General features: G+C 36.4%; 1 protein-coding gene across 4 annotated transcripts in view; it reads right to left on the bottom strand.

The window, feature by feature from the left end:
- Window positions 1–3,591: 3,591 nt before the first annotated feature.
- The window catches only part of LOC106879400 (intraflagellar transport protein 43 homolog), a 50,432-nt gene continuing 35,883 nt past the window's right edge, over window positions 3,592–18,140 (bottom strand). For all 4 annotated transcript variants that reach the window (XM_014928941.3, XM_014928942.3, XM_089360515.1 and 1 more), the window contains 3 exons: window positions 8,887–8,959; window positions 6,918–6,980; window positions 3,592–4,026 (listed from right to left, as the gene is read on the bottom strand). In XM_014928941.3, coding sequence (XP_014784427.1) covers window positions 3,922–4,026; window positions 6,918–6,980; window positions 8,887–8,959 — 241 coding nt within the window. In that variant the 3' untranslated portion in view covers window positions 3,592–3,921. The remainder of the gene's footprint in view (window positions 4,027–6,917; window positions 6,981–8,886; window positions 8,960–18,140) is intronic.

Here is an 18,140-nt window from a genome sequence, read left to right as displayed (position 1 = left end):
TTTACAAAAATGGAGAACATATTGTCCTCCTTTTTCTTTTTCTTAGTGTAATTTTCTTCTTCTTGTGTGTAATTTGAGAGAATTTGACTGCTATTTCTAGCAGGTCGAGTGTCCATGTAGAGGCAACCTCTTGATGTTATTGGTAGTGGTGGTCAGGTGGTAGAAGTATTGCTCATTGAATAGTGGCAGTGGTTCAGTAATAGTCATCGATACTGGTGGTGAAGATCCTAGAAGTTGAGTGATGGTGTTAGTGATGAAGGTGTTGAGGGATGGCTAATGGTAAATAATAACAGTGAAGGTGGTAGTGGTAGTGGTGGTGGTAGCAGGTATTTGGACACAGCTTCTTTTAGTGTTATCCTTTTTCTTTGTTTTTGCTGACCTACTCCAGTCTTTGCTGCTACTAACATCATTCCACAGCTGGAAACAAGACTGTTCTTGAAAATTAGCTGAGGTTCTTGCTGAAGGAGGAGAGAAGGCTAGCTGACTGTAAAGCTGATGGTAATTGACCTGTCATTATTAGCTGCAGATATGCTAGAGGAGGAGAACTGGAAGTATGAAAGGTGGAGGGGAAGGCAATAGAAATGGAGTAGAGAGGAGATGTTTGGTATTATGTGGAATGGATGGTGGTGTAGAAGTAGCAGTGTATGTGAGTGTGTGTGTTGATGGTGTGGAAAACATAATGGTTTGGATGAGGATGGTGTGTGGTCGCTGGTATGAAGTAGAGTGGCTGATATGGAAAGGAATCTACTGTGAACTAGGATGGAAGCTTAAAATATAACGCTCCGTCACCTTGTAATAATAATGAACAACAACAACAACGACAATAGCAATTATTATAATAGTTTTCCTCTGATGTTTTTATATCAGCAGAAAACCACGAATTTGTAGAGATGGGTGCAATCGATTCAAATTGACCTTATCGCATGCCAGGGATTCCTTTTATTGATCCTGGAGAGATGAAAGGCGAAAACAAACTCCATGGTATTTGGATGACAGAACAGACTAAACACTATTAGAGATTTAGTCTGCTGATACACTGTTAATACTACTCCAAGATGATGACGATGATGATGATGATGATGACAACAACAACAATAACAGCTATGATAATAGTTATTTCTACAATAGACACAAGGTCTGAAATTTGCAGGGAGGGAGCTATGTGATTAATATTAACTTCAGTGCTCGACTGGTACTTATTTTATTGACCCTGAACGGATGAAAGGTAAAGTCAGCCTTGGTGGAATTTGAACTCAGAACATGAAGACTGTCAAAATGCTACTAAACATTTCATCTGGCAAGCTAATGATTTTGCCAGTATCCTTTCCACAATAGGCACATGGCCTGAAATTTTAGGGAAGCAGGGTAGTTGATTACAATCGACTCCAGTGTTCAACTGATTCTTATTTAATAGAAATCTCCAACTGAGACATGAGTGTAGCTTATATAAACTAAAGCAAAATTAAATAATAATAATAATAATAATAATAATAATAATAATAATAATACCTATTGTCATAGGTGCCCTGGGAATGACAGTGAAACGGGCTGATTACTACCTAGCTCAGATACCAGGAAACCCCAAAATGGCTGAAGTTCAAAAGATAGTGCTCATGGGAACTGCCCATATCCTACGTAAAATACTGTCTATGTGATCTTAAATTTTAAAACAAACACATAATTTTCTTATGGTTTCTTAAACATTCTCTAGAACAACACTATGTACAAATCCAAATATATGGTAAACTAGGCATAACACCTACATGAACTTCTAACTTGTCTCTTGAGGTCTCTGGGTGAGACTTAGATTCAACTTGTACAAATGCAAAGCAAAAGTCAAACATAAAATAATAATAATAATGATAATAAAAAGAAGAAATGATAATAGTCCAATATACTATAGGCACAAATCTTTAGAGGAGAGGGTTAGTTGATTACATTGACCTCAGTGCTCAGCTGTTATGTATATCATCATGGTGTCTCTGGTTGAGACTTTGGAGCAGCTTATATAAATCAAAGCAAAGGCAAAAACATAATGATAATAATAATAATATTAATAATACTACGAATAACAATGGTTTCAAATTTTGGCACAGAGCCAACAGTTTTTGAGGGGAGGAAGAAGTTGATTACGTCAAGCCTGGTATTTTGACTGGTACTTATTTTATCAACCCCAAAAAGGATGAAAGGCAAAGTTGACCTTGGTGGAATTTGAACTTAGAATGTAAAGCTAGAAGAAATATCATTAAGTATTCTGTCTGGTGTGCTAACAATCCTGAAAGCTCACTGTCTTTTATATTTTCTATTATATGCACAAGGCCTGATATTTTGGAGAAGAGGGCTAGTTGATAACATTGACCTCAGTGTTCAACTGGTACTTATTTCATTGACCCCAAAAGGATGGAAGGCAAAGTTGACCATGGTGGAATTTGAATCCAGAATGTAAATAGCCAGAAGAAATGCCACTAAGCAATTTGTCTTGTGTGCTAATGATTCTGCTAGTTCACTGCCTTAATAATGGTTTAAAATTTTAACCAGCAAGTTTGGGGGAAGAGGGTAAATTGATCCCAGTGCTCAGCTGGTTCTTATCTATCAACACCAAAACGATGAAACGCAAAGTCAGCCTTGGCAGAATTTGAACTTAGAATGTAAAGATGGACGAAATGTCATTAAGCATTTTGCCCAGTGTGCTAACAATTCTGCCAGCTCACTGCCTTAATAATAATAATAATAATGGTTTCAAATTCTGCCACAAGGGCAGCAATTTTAGGTGAGAGGATAAGTCAATTACATCGACCCCAGTGTTTCACTGATACTTAATTTATCGACCCCAAAAAGATGAATGGTAAAGTCGACCTCGATGGAATTTGAACTCAGAACATAGTGGCAAACAAAATACTTCTAAGTATTTCACCCAGCGTGCTAATGATTCTGCCAGCTCACTGCCTTCTTAGTAGTAGTCGTAGTAGTAGTAGTAGTAGTAGTAGTAGTAGTAGTAGTAGTAGTAGTAGTAATAATAATAATAATAAATACAAAGACCTGGAAATAGAGGTAGCTCGAATGTGGAATCTAAAAACAGAAACAATTCCTATCATAGTAGGTGCCTTAGGTATAAAAAAAAATATTCAGACAAATACATAACAAAAACACCAGGACTTACAAATATATATAACACAGAAAATTGCACTACTGGACACTGCACACATCCTACGCAAAACACTTTCAATACAGTAACCATAAGAGCATCACAGCAAACCACAGCACATACCCAAGGCACACAGAGCTGTGCTCAGTAGTGAAGTGAAAGCATGTTATAAAAATAAAACTACTGAATAATAATAATAAATCTTGGAGTTTATAGAAACTGAAAAAAAGGAATTTTGTGATTGTAATGTATTTCCTAATGAATGTAAACTAATGTAAGTGGTTCTAACTGAAGTCAAAACCTGGACTGCCAATTCAGATTAGAGGAACAACTGCTTCAGTCAGTATTTCAATGAATATTCTCCACTTTCATTACATAATTATTTATACAAGGTACATAGTAAAACAATGTTGAAAATAAATAAATAAATATAACAAACAATAAAATTAACAAAAAAACGCTTCCCAGCAGCTTTAATGAAGTTGGTTACAGTTTATACTCATATGCATACACAAAAACGCAGACATTCCCTTACTTACAAATACACTGCATGTATACACACATGCATACATGCACACACACACACACTCCCTCTCCATCTCTCTCTCTCATGCAAGCATTTCCAGCATACTTTTAATGATATAAATTCTTGACAGTATTCCATTTGAAAAGATATTTTCTTTCCAAAAAATTCCTACAAATGTAGTTTGGCAATGAAAAAAAGCACACATTGGATAATTTGACTGAAAAGTAGACAAGATGCCCAGGCAGAGTCTCTATAACAGCTCAGTAATCGGTGAAGGAGAGTTCTTATCTTTTATATTGGCAATTTCAGAAGAAACCTCAGTGAAGAGTTGTTCCCAGTTCCATGGTTTATCTTCCTGTAGTTGTAAAAAAACCAGAGAATTATCATTTACAATGTTCAATCACACATTACTTGTGTTTCTCTCTCTCTCTCTCTCTCTCTCTCTCTCTCTCGTGCCCTTGTTCTGCCATTAATATCAGCTTTGCACTGAGGCAATGGTAGTTAGCAGAGGCATGGTTATATCTAATTCAAAACAATATCTACCCCTTCTGTTGTTGTTTAATCTCGTTCAACCTTGATTAAGCAGACATATGATGAAAGTCATTCTAGCTATGACAATCCAGTTTAAAAAAATTTTTTTTATATAGCTTTCAATCAGTTATGACAATATAGATTCCAGTTGATCTGATCAACAGAACAGCCTGCTCATGAAATTAATGTGCAAGTGGCTGAGCATTCCAGAGACACAAGTACCCTTAATGTAATTCTCAGGGAGGGAGATTCAATGTGACACAGAATGTAACAAGGCTAGCCCTTTGAAATACAAGTACTACTCATTTTTGCCAGCTGAGTAGACTGAATCAATGTGAAATAAAGTGTCTTGCTCAAGGACACAATGCACCACCAGGAATCAAACTCATGACATTAGAATCTTGAGCCAAATACTCAAACCATGCATCTTCTCATTTAGAGTATCTAAGACTACATTGCCCAGTAATGTCCTTTTTTTTTTAAGACAGTGGTGTGTGACATGAGAGATTTAGCTTTTATTTGTAAGCAGATTGAGTAACCACTCAGAAGTTTTCTTGTCAGAATGCTATCTTTGTTGGGACCACATGCTTTGAGACTAAAATCTTTGGATGCCAAGCCCTACAGCTGAGATAAAAACGAAACCAATTAAGGGAGACAATATAGTCGCTCAACTTGTTATAAACCACAGCCATATGACCCTTAAATCATATCCTAGTGCCTTAAAAAGGAAGGCTACATTAGACATTGTAGTCATGGATACACGAAAAGATGAGATAATTAGAACTGGAACACTTCTGATCATAGATGTGTTTGATGAGACCAACCCATGCCAGCATGGAAAGTGGATGCCAAAAAATGATGATGACCTGAGCTCAAGGTTAGGTGAAGGCTGACTGATGCTTTAAATAGAATCCAACAATAATGCCTCCTTAGCCTTTCCATCATCCAACAGGCAAAGCATTAAGATGTCTTAAGTACTGAATGTGAAAAACAAAGATTAAAACTTCAGTTTTCTTCCAGATCATCTCCTAGACTAGATTTCAACAACTATATTACTTATCACCTGCTTTTTTAAATTTTATATATTTAACACTCAATTGCACTAATCAATATAAGTAATTTATTTGCTTATAACGAGGGCTGCATATTTTCAGCACCCCAGTAAGGATTAATGCAGACTTGGCTGAAAATTAACATAATCATTATTCTTTTGATGTTCACTTTTCCATTCTTCCATGAGTCAGACAGAATTTGTTGAAGTAGATTTTTCACAGCTGGATGTCCTCTCTACAGCCAATCCTCACTTGTTTCCAAACAAGGTGTTATTTCCCCCATGGCCTGACATGTATTCACAGAAGATTGGAAATAAACATCACTTGTATCACAGTGATGCTCATTCACAACTAACACACAATGCCAAGACGAAGAGATATGATAGCGCGCGCACACACACACACACACACACACACACATGTGCGGTTTCGTTTAGTTTTTGTTGACAAAATCCAATCATAAGGCTTTGGTTAACCTGGGGTTATAGTAGAAGACACTTGCCCAGGAGCCACATTATGAGACTGATAATGAAATCATATGGTTGGGAAAGAAACTTCTGAACCACACAGCTGACAAAATAACTATTGTTAGATATACTGCCTGAGATGGGCTGTCTCCAGAGTGAATGAAGCTTAGCAATGACATACTAAATCATTATGCAAAGCTCATGACTCTATCACATTGTTAATAAATTTGGATTAACTGATGAAGATAATTTAGGACATTGTTATTGCTGCTGTTTAGTCTCAAGTCAACTAATGTGGCCTTTACTTCACTGCTATTTCTAGCAGAGCATGTGATCATGCAGCAGCTCCCATGTCGACCTGTTAAATGTGGATTAATTGATGAAGGTAATTAGGTTGTTGCTGTTGTTTAACCCTCAGCTAATCTGATCTCAGCAGATCTGTGATCAAAGATTTTCCAGCTGTCACCATTCTCTCTATCTATAGGTGTCCACAGCTACATTATCCAATGTGTCTTTTTGTTTTCTTTGTGTTTTTTTTTTTTTGAGACAGTATGTGTGATTCTGGCAGTTCAAGGCTTCTTTCTTAGCTTGAGGTAACGTATGCATGTATATTGTGTCAGATCATTCATGGAGCTACTGGTAACATGTAACCTGGTACAACTTGCTGCATGTTCAAGCTGTTGGTGACTGAACTAGCAACACTAGCAAGCCTGCTTGGTAAGGAGAGTGGTTTACATTAGACACCCTGTGAGGTGAAAAACAAAACCTGTCAAAGGATGGATGAACTCAATACAATCAACAGTCAGGAGACCTCCAGTCTTAGTTTAGATATGTCTCTAGGAGAAAGAAATTCTGACATAACACCCACTTCATTGTGAAACTGGAGATTTTACTCTTGCCTGTTTCTGGATTACTTAGTTTTGTGAGTGAGAGTCTTTGCAAAGTTGTGTTTGGTATTATTGACTTTAAATTTCAGCACTTGCATAGCTGCCATCCATTGTCTTTAACAACTATGAATAAGATAATTTGTCTGTGAGTTGACAGCCCCCATATACATACATATCTGCATGCATGGATATTGCCTTTGTAAATTGTGAAGGACTCTGGTAAATTGGCTCAAAACAGATAATTTACACTGAACTGAATGAACGTACAAATATACTGTAAAGAAATTTTTAAGGAAACAATCAGCTCACCTCAATCAGATCTGATTCTGGTAACAAGCACCTGGTTAACATCTTTAAATCCACCTCACCGTCCTGAGAAATAATAATAATTATTTATGATGATACTTGTTTAACTTTTCTTCATTGTATTGGATACATAAACACAATGCTAAAGTTACAGCAAGACACCTATCCCTGTCCCTCTATATCTCTAATCTCTCCTCAACTGGTACAAAGCCCTACCCTCTGTGTAGGTAACTGTTATAGGTGCTTAGGAGAAATACATCTGGTAGAGGTTTAGAGGAGAGAGAGACTTCCAGTAGAGGTTAGAGGAGAAAAACTTCCAGTATAAGTGGTGGGGGTGGGTTGGGAGGGTGCACTGTGGAATGACAAAACACTATAACTGCCCTATCCCCTAGCTGAAGCCGATGAAGCATAGACACAGACAAAGCAAAAGCCACTGATTAACAATCAACATGGCAAAGCAAGTGGGTAACAAACTGAGAGAGAGAGAGAGAGAGGGGGGTGAAATTTTCAAGAATTAGGGCTATAGTCGAGGAAACAGTGGAACTTTTGGGATAAGATAATGGGTAATAGGCAAACAATTGAAGAGATGGGATTTTTAAGATTCAGAGCATGAGTAAACAGAATTGAACAATTGGATTACATAACTTTGCTATAACACGGAATAAATGACACTTTGTGGCTAAATAGATAACTAAATGAATAATAGTAAGAATTATAATGAGCGCTATAGAGTGAAAAAGAGTTGAACATTTGCATTTCTTAACTTCACTATAACTATAACATAACATACGGCATGGAGTAAACAAAACTTTGTTACTAAATAGATAAATAAATGAACAACAATAATAATTATAAGGAGCATTAAAGTGAGAGAGAATTAAATATAGGCTTTCTTAAGTTTACTATAACACATGGCATGGAGTAAATGAAACTGTATGGGTAAATAGATAAATTAATGAATAAAAATAGTAATTATAATTAGTGCTATAAAATGAAGTATAAAAAGTGTCAGGCTGGAAAACAAAAGTTGCTTATCTGAATATTTTCACTTTGTAATTTGTGGCTGAGATTGCACTTCCTGAATAATAATGGTTTCAAATTTTGGCACAAGGCCAGCAATTTCAGGAAAGGGGTAAGTTGATTACATCAAACCCAATGCTCAACTGGCACTTATTTTATTGGCCCTGTAAGGATGAAAGCAAAGTTGACCCTGGTGGCATTTGAATTACATAGTTGGGAAAATGCTGCTAAGCAATTTGTCCCAGCGTGCTAACAATTCTGCTAGCTCACTGCCTTCACTGCCTTAAATAATGATGATAATAGTAATTATTTCTTATATAGGAACAAGTGCTTGCGTAGTATACTTAAAATTAGATGGCCCGAACACATAAGCAATATGGAGCTATGGCAAAGAACAAATCAAGTTTCAATTAGGGAGCAAATATTTAAAAATAAGTGGATGTGGATTGGTAGCACGATTAGAAAAGACACACCAAATGTAGCGAAAAGTGCTTTACAGTGGAATCCGGATGAATATAGAAAGAAGGGTAGGCCTAAGAACTCGTGGCGTAGATGAACACAAAAAGGAACTAGAGAAAGGGGGACATTCATGGCAGAGTATAAGTACAGAAGCGAAAAATTATGCGACATGAAATTCAATTATAAGTGGCCTATACTCCACATTGGAGGGTTAAAGGCAAGAAAAAAAAAATAGGAACAAGACCTCAGTCTGATAGGGAACAAGAAATTGAGAATGTGACATTAATGAAATAAAATCACTATAAGATATCAGTCAAGGTTATCCACTATGATATCACATATACTATATCCCATCCCATACATCAGCTAAATCATCAATCAAGATTTTTACCAAAATACCTGACAGCATATCAACTAATATCCATGAGGGTGTCATTAAGTTATTTCTCATAACATTCATGGGGTTATATAGAAAGTTATTAACTCTACTTACCAGCGAAGGAAATGCAGCCTGCTTCAAGTCATTGTCCAATTCTCGGTAGGTCAACACTTTACTGATCTGGACCCTGGAAAAAGAGTGACTTAATTATTCTATATATATTAATTGATAGAGAGAGACTTCTAATGGTGCTTCCAATGTCTACTGTTGTTTACATTGAAGTCTAAGCAATTAATTCACTTAAGAGGTATTTCTTCCTTCAACCATTATTTAAAGATTGGAAAAATTTTCAGTGGTGTCCCCTGACCTAAAGGCCAGTTGTTGTTGTTGTTTAGCCCTAGGTCAAACCTGAGCAAGCAGGCACATGATAAAAGTGTTCCAGCTGGGACATCCTTGTTTTTTTTTTTTTTTATCCATCAAATCAATGTATCTAAGACTACATTATCCAATGTATCATTCAGTTATTTTTTTTTTAAGGGTATGGTATTGAGAAAGACTTGGTTGCTATTTCTAACTTGTTGATCAACCATACCGGGGTTCCTATGTTGGCTCATAATGTTTTGAGTTGAGAGTGTAGATAACCATGGGTACAAGCACCACTCTGGTACCTCTGTAAACTGTCAATTTTTTGCATAAACCTTTTTTTTTTGTAAATACTGAAGCTTCTTGAACCTTGTTTTATATATTTAAAACTAATTCTTGCTAAGTGACGGATTTACTCATGCATGGGCAGATGTTGAGTGATGAGAATTCCTGCAAACTACCTACATTGGTTCTAATCCACTATTTCCAAATCTTCCAAACCTATTTATAGAATTTTTATTCTCAACATTTCTACTTTTGAGTATTCAGGTACAACACAACTGACTTTCTGGACATTGATGGTTCAGAGCCTCTTATCACCTGCATTTATTTATAAGCAGGAACTGCTACCAGGCTAGTTTTCTCATACCTTGCACAGACAAGTACCATTACAGTGCAGTATTAATAATCTTGTATCATTTATACTAATGTATTGGTACCTGTATTTCATTTAACTATTTAAGTAAATTTAATATTTGTTTAATTTAGAGTGTGTTGACCAAGGTGATCACCCCTGGTTCAGAAAAGTCAATAATACTTTTATTGACTTTTAATACGCAGGAGTGGCTGTGTGGTAAGTAGCTTGCTTACCAACCACATGGTTCCGGGTTCATTCCTACTGCATGGCACCTTGGGCAAGTGTCTTCTACTATAGCCTCGGGTCAACAAAAGCCTTGTGAGTGGATTTGGTAGATGGAAACTGAAAGAAGCCCATCGTATATATGTATATGTATATATATGTGCGTGTGTGTCTGCGTTTGTCCTTCCCAACATCGTTTGACAACCGATGGTGGTGTGTTTACGTCCCCGTAACTTAGCGGTTCGGCAAAAGAGACCAATAGAATAAGTACTAGGCTTCCAAAGAATAAGTCCTGGAGTTGATTTGCTCGACTAAAGGCGGTGCTCCAGCATGGCCGCAGTCAAATGACTGTAACAAGTAAAAGAATAGAAGAATATGAAAAGGCTTTGAAACCAAAGGTTTCAGAAAATTGATGTACATCAGAAAAAAAAAGGTCAAAATTTGCAAGAAATAAAAGTTTGTCAACAGAGTAAGTTATGCATGAGATTATTAAAGCTACTGATAGTGAGGATATTACATCAGGAGAAATGTTTTCCATATTATTTCCAGTTTGTCCAGTGGTGTTGCAAGGGTTATCAGCATCCAGAGGCAAAGACAATTTTGGTGCCCTAACTTAATTAGCAACGAAAAGGAAATTTAGCTCTGTTTCACACCTGCACTCAGAGACAACTTGTCCCTAATCCTTGATGTGCACTGCTGGTTTTGCTGTCTGCTCTGACTCAGTTGCATTAATAAGATTACAATAGTAGACAGTGGTTTGTGGATTACTCATTAACAACCCCATGACTGCTTAACAAACACTGTTTGTTTCTTTTATCTTGAGCAAGTAGAGATGTAACAAGAGTAACATACAAGCAATTCTAAGGGTTCAAGTCTGTCAAATGAACTACAGATGTTTCTCAGGCCAAGGAAAAGAAAATGTTCATCACAAACAATCAAAAGCCAACAGCATTGTTATTCTAAATACTGAAATTAGAGCCAGTGAAAATGCTTTTGAAAAATTATGAAACTCCATGAACACCTCAAACCTAAAGACAAGTTGTTCAATTTTTCTTTCAGCATATTATTTAGCTCAGAATAACAGATCAGACTTTGATCACTTTGGCTTATTGGAACTTCAAAAGAAAAACGGTATTGACATTGGAATTTGACTACATTCTTGCACTAGTGCTACACAGATAATTAATCACATAACCATTTATATGAAAATGGAAATCTGCCAGCATATCAAGCAGATAAATGGCAAAATTTCTGTTTTCACTGATAAATCAACAAGCCTAAGTATTAAGCTCACTCTAATAGTTTATTTGAAATGTGAAAATGATAAAAAAGGTAACTACCATTTTATGTTTTTACACCTAATTAGGCTGTCTGATCAGAAATTGCTAAATATCTATTGAATTGTAGCATCAACTATGGGTTTGATGCTGTTTACTTGAAACAAACTTTTAGTATTTATTAGTGATGGGTCAAGCATAATGTTTTGTATAAAATCTAGCATTGTAACAATTCTCAAGGAACACTACTCTGATTTGATAATTTGACAATGTCTTAATCCCAGCTTAGAAGTTTCAGTAGGTGAGAGAAATTCATGGAATTAAGATAGTTTTCACTCATTTATTGATGAATTGTACTTCATCACAAAATCAAAAGGAATTGTCAGAATGTGCATCTCAACTACAATAATACATTTGTATAAATAGACTGTGTTCTGGGCACTAGGCGGACAGTTATACTTATAGCAGTGTGGCAGAATTATGAAGCTGCTTTTTAATATTTTGATAAGAAAATTAAATGAAGGATAAAACAAGGCTTGGCTTAAAAAGACTCTCCTCAGAACAGTTTCTTTTGGACTTAACTTTTATGTTGCATGAATTTAGTTTACTGTTAAAGTGTTAACAGAATTGATTATTTATGCAGACAAATTAATCCAATAGAACACAAGATCACTGCATGGACTGAAAGAGCTCGGTACAAACACTCTAGAAGCTTAAAAAACAGTTGAAAAATGGAATTTTGAAAGAAATTACCTTAACAAGCAGCAACAAAATTGTCTACATTAACTTATTTACATTTCTTACTCGTCTTATAGACAATTTCCAACACAATAATTTTACAGAAACATCTTTGAAAGCTCTCAGACTTCTGAATCTCAATGTATGCATAAATCCCAGTTAAATGAAGGCTATGAGCCTGCTGAAATACTGAAAATTATGTAGAAGCAGTAATATAATCTCTATGCAAGAGGCTTAAGCTTTTTTTCCTCCTCTATAATAAATACTTTCAGAGATTATGTGCAGATCATGAATGCTGGAGCTACCAAGATTTACAACTATTACTGAGCTGTCCACAACTTATTCCCATTAGAACTGTTGAGTGAGAGAGGAGATTCAGTCACATGAAGACATATCATGTATCAGCCCTTAAGTTTGTTAAGCCATGTGAATCTTATTTAGTTCAGTGAAATCTCAAGCCAAATGTCACTAGTTGTGGTGCTAAGGATCAGCAGAAAACACTAGCACAACAGTTACTTCCCAGAACACAAATTATGATTCACTCAATGTGGAAATTATTGTGGCACCTCTTATTAGCATTTTTGTTACCATATTTCTGTTGAATTAATTTTGAAAATAATGAAGGATTTAGTAAAATAACTGTCATATTAAGCTGGTGTTTAGGACATAAACATGAAATTTTTATGGAAGATTATAAATCCAGATCATTTTGGAAGAGTAAGTTTACATCACAGAGATAGGGGAAGTCACAGGTAAGTAGTTATCAAAAGGGGTAATGTTGTTTGGTAAGAAAGTAATTACTTTTAATTTGGTAAAATACATGATTATCTTTTTTATCTCTACTTACTCGATAATTATATCTATGATAACTGGTGAGTGAGTGCAAGTTACACTACACAATAGTGCAGTAATTTGTTATATTATTGTAGTATTATATATTAATTATATATATTATACATTATATTATTAACCCTTTAGCATTTAATTAAGCCATACCTGGCCCAAATATTCTACCTGTTTTATGTTAAAACTGGCCAGATCCAACCTGCTATACCTACTCTAAAATGGCATTCTAAAAATATACAAACACACCATTGAAATCATGAAGTTACAAGATAGTTCTTGATTAATTAAAAAAATGTGAATAAATAAGCACTAGATTTGACAAAAGAAATTTGAATGTGAAAAGGTTAAAATGTGTTTTATTTATGCCACTTATAGACCAAAATGTGATGACAGGTTATAATCTCATTAATATCTTTACTATCAATGATAGCTGAGTGTGACAAACACATACACACACACACACTTGTAGGTATGTAAGTACATATGCCCCCACCACCAATACAGGAAATAACAAGATTTTGTTAGAACTGGCACCTAAAAATTTAGCAAAGAACCCCTATAAATGGCTGAGTCAACAGGGTACCACAACCAAAACTACAACACTACTTTCTCTCTCTTCTTCAAGCCTAGACAAAAGGTAAGATCTTCAAACATTAAGTTCTTCAGTTCTCACAGTAATTCAGTTTATGGAAGTCTTCTCTGAAATCTTCTGTGCATTCACCAGATTCTACAGATTCTGAATTTTGACAAATAACCAGCTGAGAGGTGGACAGTTTGTATTGTGCTACTGATACTGTATTGCTTCTAGTGTCATGACAAACAACTCTTGACAGATAAGTCCTCTTTGTGTTACAATAGGAACTACAGCGTAGTAGGGATTGCCATAAACTGTAAAACTGATGAGGATTTCCTTAGCTCACAGTGTTAAGTCTGACACTCTCCTCAGAAAAATATGACCTGCTTCAAGAGAATGAGAGTTGGGTGGACATAAAACATATAAAACCTACAAGGCTCAATGAGACAAGAGAGGAGAAGCTGTATGTGGCTAACTGTCTTGCTAGAAGCATTAGCCGACATATCCTTGCTATTTTAAGTAAAGAAGAAAACATTAGCCAATATAATTCCACATGGTTCTGGGTTCACCTCTATTGTGTGACATCTTGGGAAAGTGACTTCTGCTATAGCCTCGGGCTGACCAAAGCTTTGAGTAGTTTTGGTAGATGGAAACTGAAAGAAGCTTGTCATATATATATATATATATATATATATATATATATATATAAAAGTAAATCCAAAAAGAATCCAAAAAAACAACAACACAAGGATGTGGTACATATAATGTATTAGCAGACACTCAGGAAAGGAAAGAAAGATGGTTTAATGTTTCGAGTAGATGCTCTTCTTCGGAAACAGAGGAAAGTCCAATAGAAGGGAAGATGGAGGAAGAAAATCGCCAATGATTCACATGTGGTTACATGTGCATGTGTCTTTGTGTCTCTATTTGTCCCACACTATCACTTGACAACCAGTGTTGGCTTGTTTATGTTCCTGTAACTTAGCAGTTTGGCAAAACAAACCGACAGAATAAGTACCAGGCTTTAAAAATAAGTACTGGGGTCAATTGTTTGACTAAAATTTTTCATGGTGGTGCTCCAGCATGGCTGTAATCTAATGACTGAAACAAGTAAAAGATAGATAGTAGGCACAGCTGTGTGGCTAAGAAGTTCACTTCTCAATCACTTGGTTTGGGGTTCAGTCTTACAAGTGTCTTCTATAGTCCTCGGATGACCAGAGCCCTGTGAGCGGATTTAATAGATGGAAGTTGAAGGAAACACATCATTTATTCATTCATTTATTTATTCATGCATGTATTTATGTATGTATGTATGTATCATCATTGTTTTACGTCTGCTTTCTATGCTGGCATGGGTTGGATATTTTGACTGAGGACTGGTGAGCCAGAGGCTGCACCAGGTTCAATCTGATCTGGCAAAGTTTCTACAGCTGGATGCCCTTCCTAACGCCAACCACCCCAAGAGTGTAGTGGGTGCTGGTGATGATGATGATGATAACACAACCTAAAGAGATGGGATAATCATGACTAAAATGCATTTGATTATAAGTCTGCTTGGTCTGGGTTGACCTACATGCGTGTGTGTGTGTGTGTGTGTGTGTGTGTGCAGTCTAAACAACAACGATGATGACACCGAGAGCAAATGAAATAAAATATAAATAATACACATAAATAAAACAAAATGCAAATTTTAGCACTGAACTGGCTAACTGATGTTATAAATCTCAAAAAACAAAACAAAAAAAAAAACTAAACAAATTCCAAGGTAGAACTACTGCTGAGGAAACAGATACTATTCTAAGACAACACCACAGGAATGGTGATTGATAGAGAAATTCTTCAATGATAGTTACAAACAATTATTATGAATAGCGATACAGGGGAGATTTGTTTAACGGCTGAATTCCAGAATTTCATGCTATCTTCCGCCAAAGACATCCACCTTGGCTCACTGCCAAGGTGGGGAGGTGGGGGTAGTGGCCAGAGGGGCGAGATTATTAACATATGTGAAAACATGTTCTCTCTCTTTAAGAGGCATGCCACACCACACACACACACACACACTCTTTCTCTCCCTCCCTAACACACCTACCATCACACACACACGTGCACACACAGACTCTTTCTCTCTATCTCTCTCTCTCTCACACACCTATAAACTATAAACTATCTTATACACACACACCACACACACATGTGCTCTCTTTCTTTCTTATTCATAGACACACACACACACACTTCCTCTCTCACACACATACTCACTCACTTCTGTCTCACATACATAGTAAATAATTCTTTCATATTCACATTCTCATCTTCTCATTCACACATACACACCCATATGCCACACACACATACACACACACACACATGCACGCAGTCTCATTTCACTCTTTCTCTCTTGTACCAATCTCATATATTCATCTCGTGTCTTTCTCACACTTTTATGATCTTCCTTTCCTTTCTTTTAGACTTACTTTCCTCTCACATTTTCTCTTTCCAAGATTCTCTTTTCTCCTTACTCTTCTCTCTCTCTCTCTCACTCTCTTTGGTACCATAAATAAATTCTCTCTTGCATATTTCTGTTTTTCTCTTTCCATTCTCACATATATACAAATGATTAACCATTCATGTAATTCATCTTTCTTACACACACACACACACATAAACATTCTTTCTCTCTCTCTCTCTCTTTTACAGTTTATCTCAATTCTAAACTGTAATCATTCTTGTTCCCCACCTCTCTCTCTCCCTCTCTTAACCTCTAAGTGTACAAGTAACTTGTTTACCTCTATTTCACCCCCTCCATTCTCTTTAGAACCCTTTCCTCACTCAAAGTGACCTTCCTATCACTTGTAAAAAGTTCACAAAGAGAAATAAATTATTATGTTGCAAGGAGGTAGAGAAATCTGAGGTTTGATTTTGGATTGGGCAAACATGAGGAGGAGCAGCAATTCAATGTTTTGGGCAGGCTGTATGAGGAGATGGAGAAAAGTACCATTTGCTTCAGACTAGGGTCTCATGGCATATTAGCACATTTCCCATTTTCAGTTTTTTAATACTTATTATTTACCTATACAGACCATCATTTATCCTCCCACCCCTATACCCCAATGTTCTACTGTTTTATTTTTCTCATCACTCAGGCTGACTTTCCAATTTTATTCTTTCATTCACACAATTTTTTGATTATCTTCTCAGTTCTCTAAGCCTGACCTTCCACCTTTACTGAATCTGATTCCCCACTCTTTCTTTTATTCTTTTACTTGTTTCAGTCATTTGACTGTGGCCATACTGGAGCACTGCCTTAGAGAATTTTAGTCAAAGAATTGATCCTAGTTCTTGTTTTTAAACTTGGTACTTTAACTAGGCACAGGAGTGGCTGTGTGGTAAGTAGCCTGCTTACCAACCACATGGTTCCGGGTTCAGTCCCGCTGCGTGGCACCTTGGGCAAGTGTCTTCTACTATAGCCTCAGGCCGACCAAAGCCTTGAGAGTGGATTTGGTAGACGGAAACTGAAAGAAGCCTGTCGTATATATGTATATATATATATATATATATATATATATATATATATATATATATATATATATATATATATACACACACACATACATATATATATATATATATATATATGTGTGTGTGTGTGTGTGTGTGTGTGTTGTGTATCTGTGTTTGTCCCACAACATTGCTTGACAACCGATGCTGGTGTGTTTACGTCCCCGTAACTTAGCGGTTCGGCAAAAAGAGACTGATAGAATAAGTACTGGGCTTACAAAGAATAAGTCCTGGGGTCGATTTTCTCGACTAAAGGCGGCAGTGCTCCAGCATGGCCGCAGTCAAAAATGACTGAAACAAGTAAAGAGTATCCTATTAGTCTCTAAGTTACAGGGACATATACACACCAACACTGATACATATGGATACCCCCCCCCACACACACACACACGATTGGCTTCTTTCAGTTTCTGTCTACCAAATCCACCCACAAGGTTTTAGTTGACCTGAGACTATTGTAGAAGACACTTGTCCAAGTTGCTATGCAGTGGGAATGGACTCAGAACCATGTGATGATGGAAGCAAACTTCTTACCACACAGGTTCGCCACACTCGCCCTTTTTCTCTCCTTCTCCTTATGCCATAGTTCCTTATCTTAGCAAAATTAACCCTTTAGCATTTAAACTGGCCATATCCAGCCAAAATATTTTTCTAGTTTAATGCTCAAATGCCAGATCCAGCCTCTCATACCTACCCTGCAGTGTTAGCCTAAAATGCATACAGTCACATAATCAAAATTTCAAGGCTCCAAGATAATGAAGGATAAATTCGAACCAATGTGAAGAAATAAGTGTTATGTTTGACAGAGTAATCTGAACGCTAAAGGGCTAAGGGTGATATATTTAATTATAGGTTGTAAATTTATTCACAGCTGGTAGACTTAATCCATTGTTCAATTGAATGTCATCAACTGGCCAGTGGCATACCAGTGGCAAAGACCTCAGTCTGAGGACAACTTCCTCTTACCATTGGCAGAAGCCCTGAGAAAGTGTCATGACAGCTGTTGCTGCTGCTTGCTCAGCCTCCTCTGACCCTTTTGATACCAACCCACCTGAGACCAACCTTGATTCTATAATACAAACGTCCTGTTTAATCCTTTAGTATTCAGATTCTTCTGTCAAATGTAATGCTTATTTATTCACATTGTTTT

This window comes from Octopus bimaculoides, chromosome 11 (genome assembly GCF_046866305.1).
Source record: "Octopus bimaculoides isolate indiv1 chromosome 11, ASM4686630v1, whole genome shotgun sequence".
In the NCBI taxonomy this organism is placed as follows: domain Eukaryota; kingdom Metazoa; phylum Mollusca; class Cephalopoda; order Octopoda; family Octopodidae; genus Octopus; species Octopus bimaculoides.
Note: the sequence above shows the minus strand (reverse complement) of the source record. Positions and strands in the feature narration are given on the sequence as shown.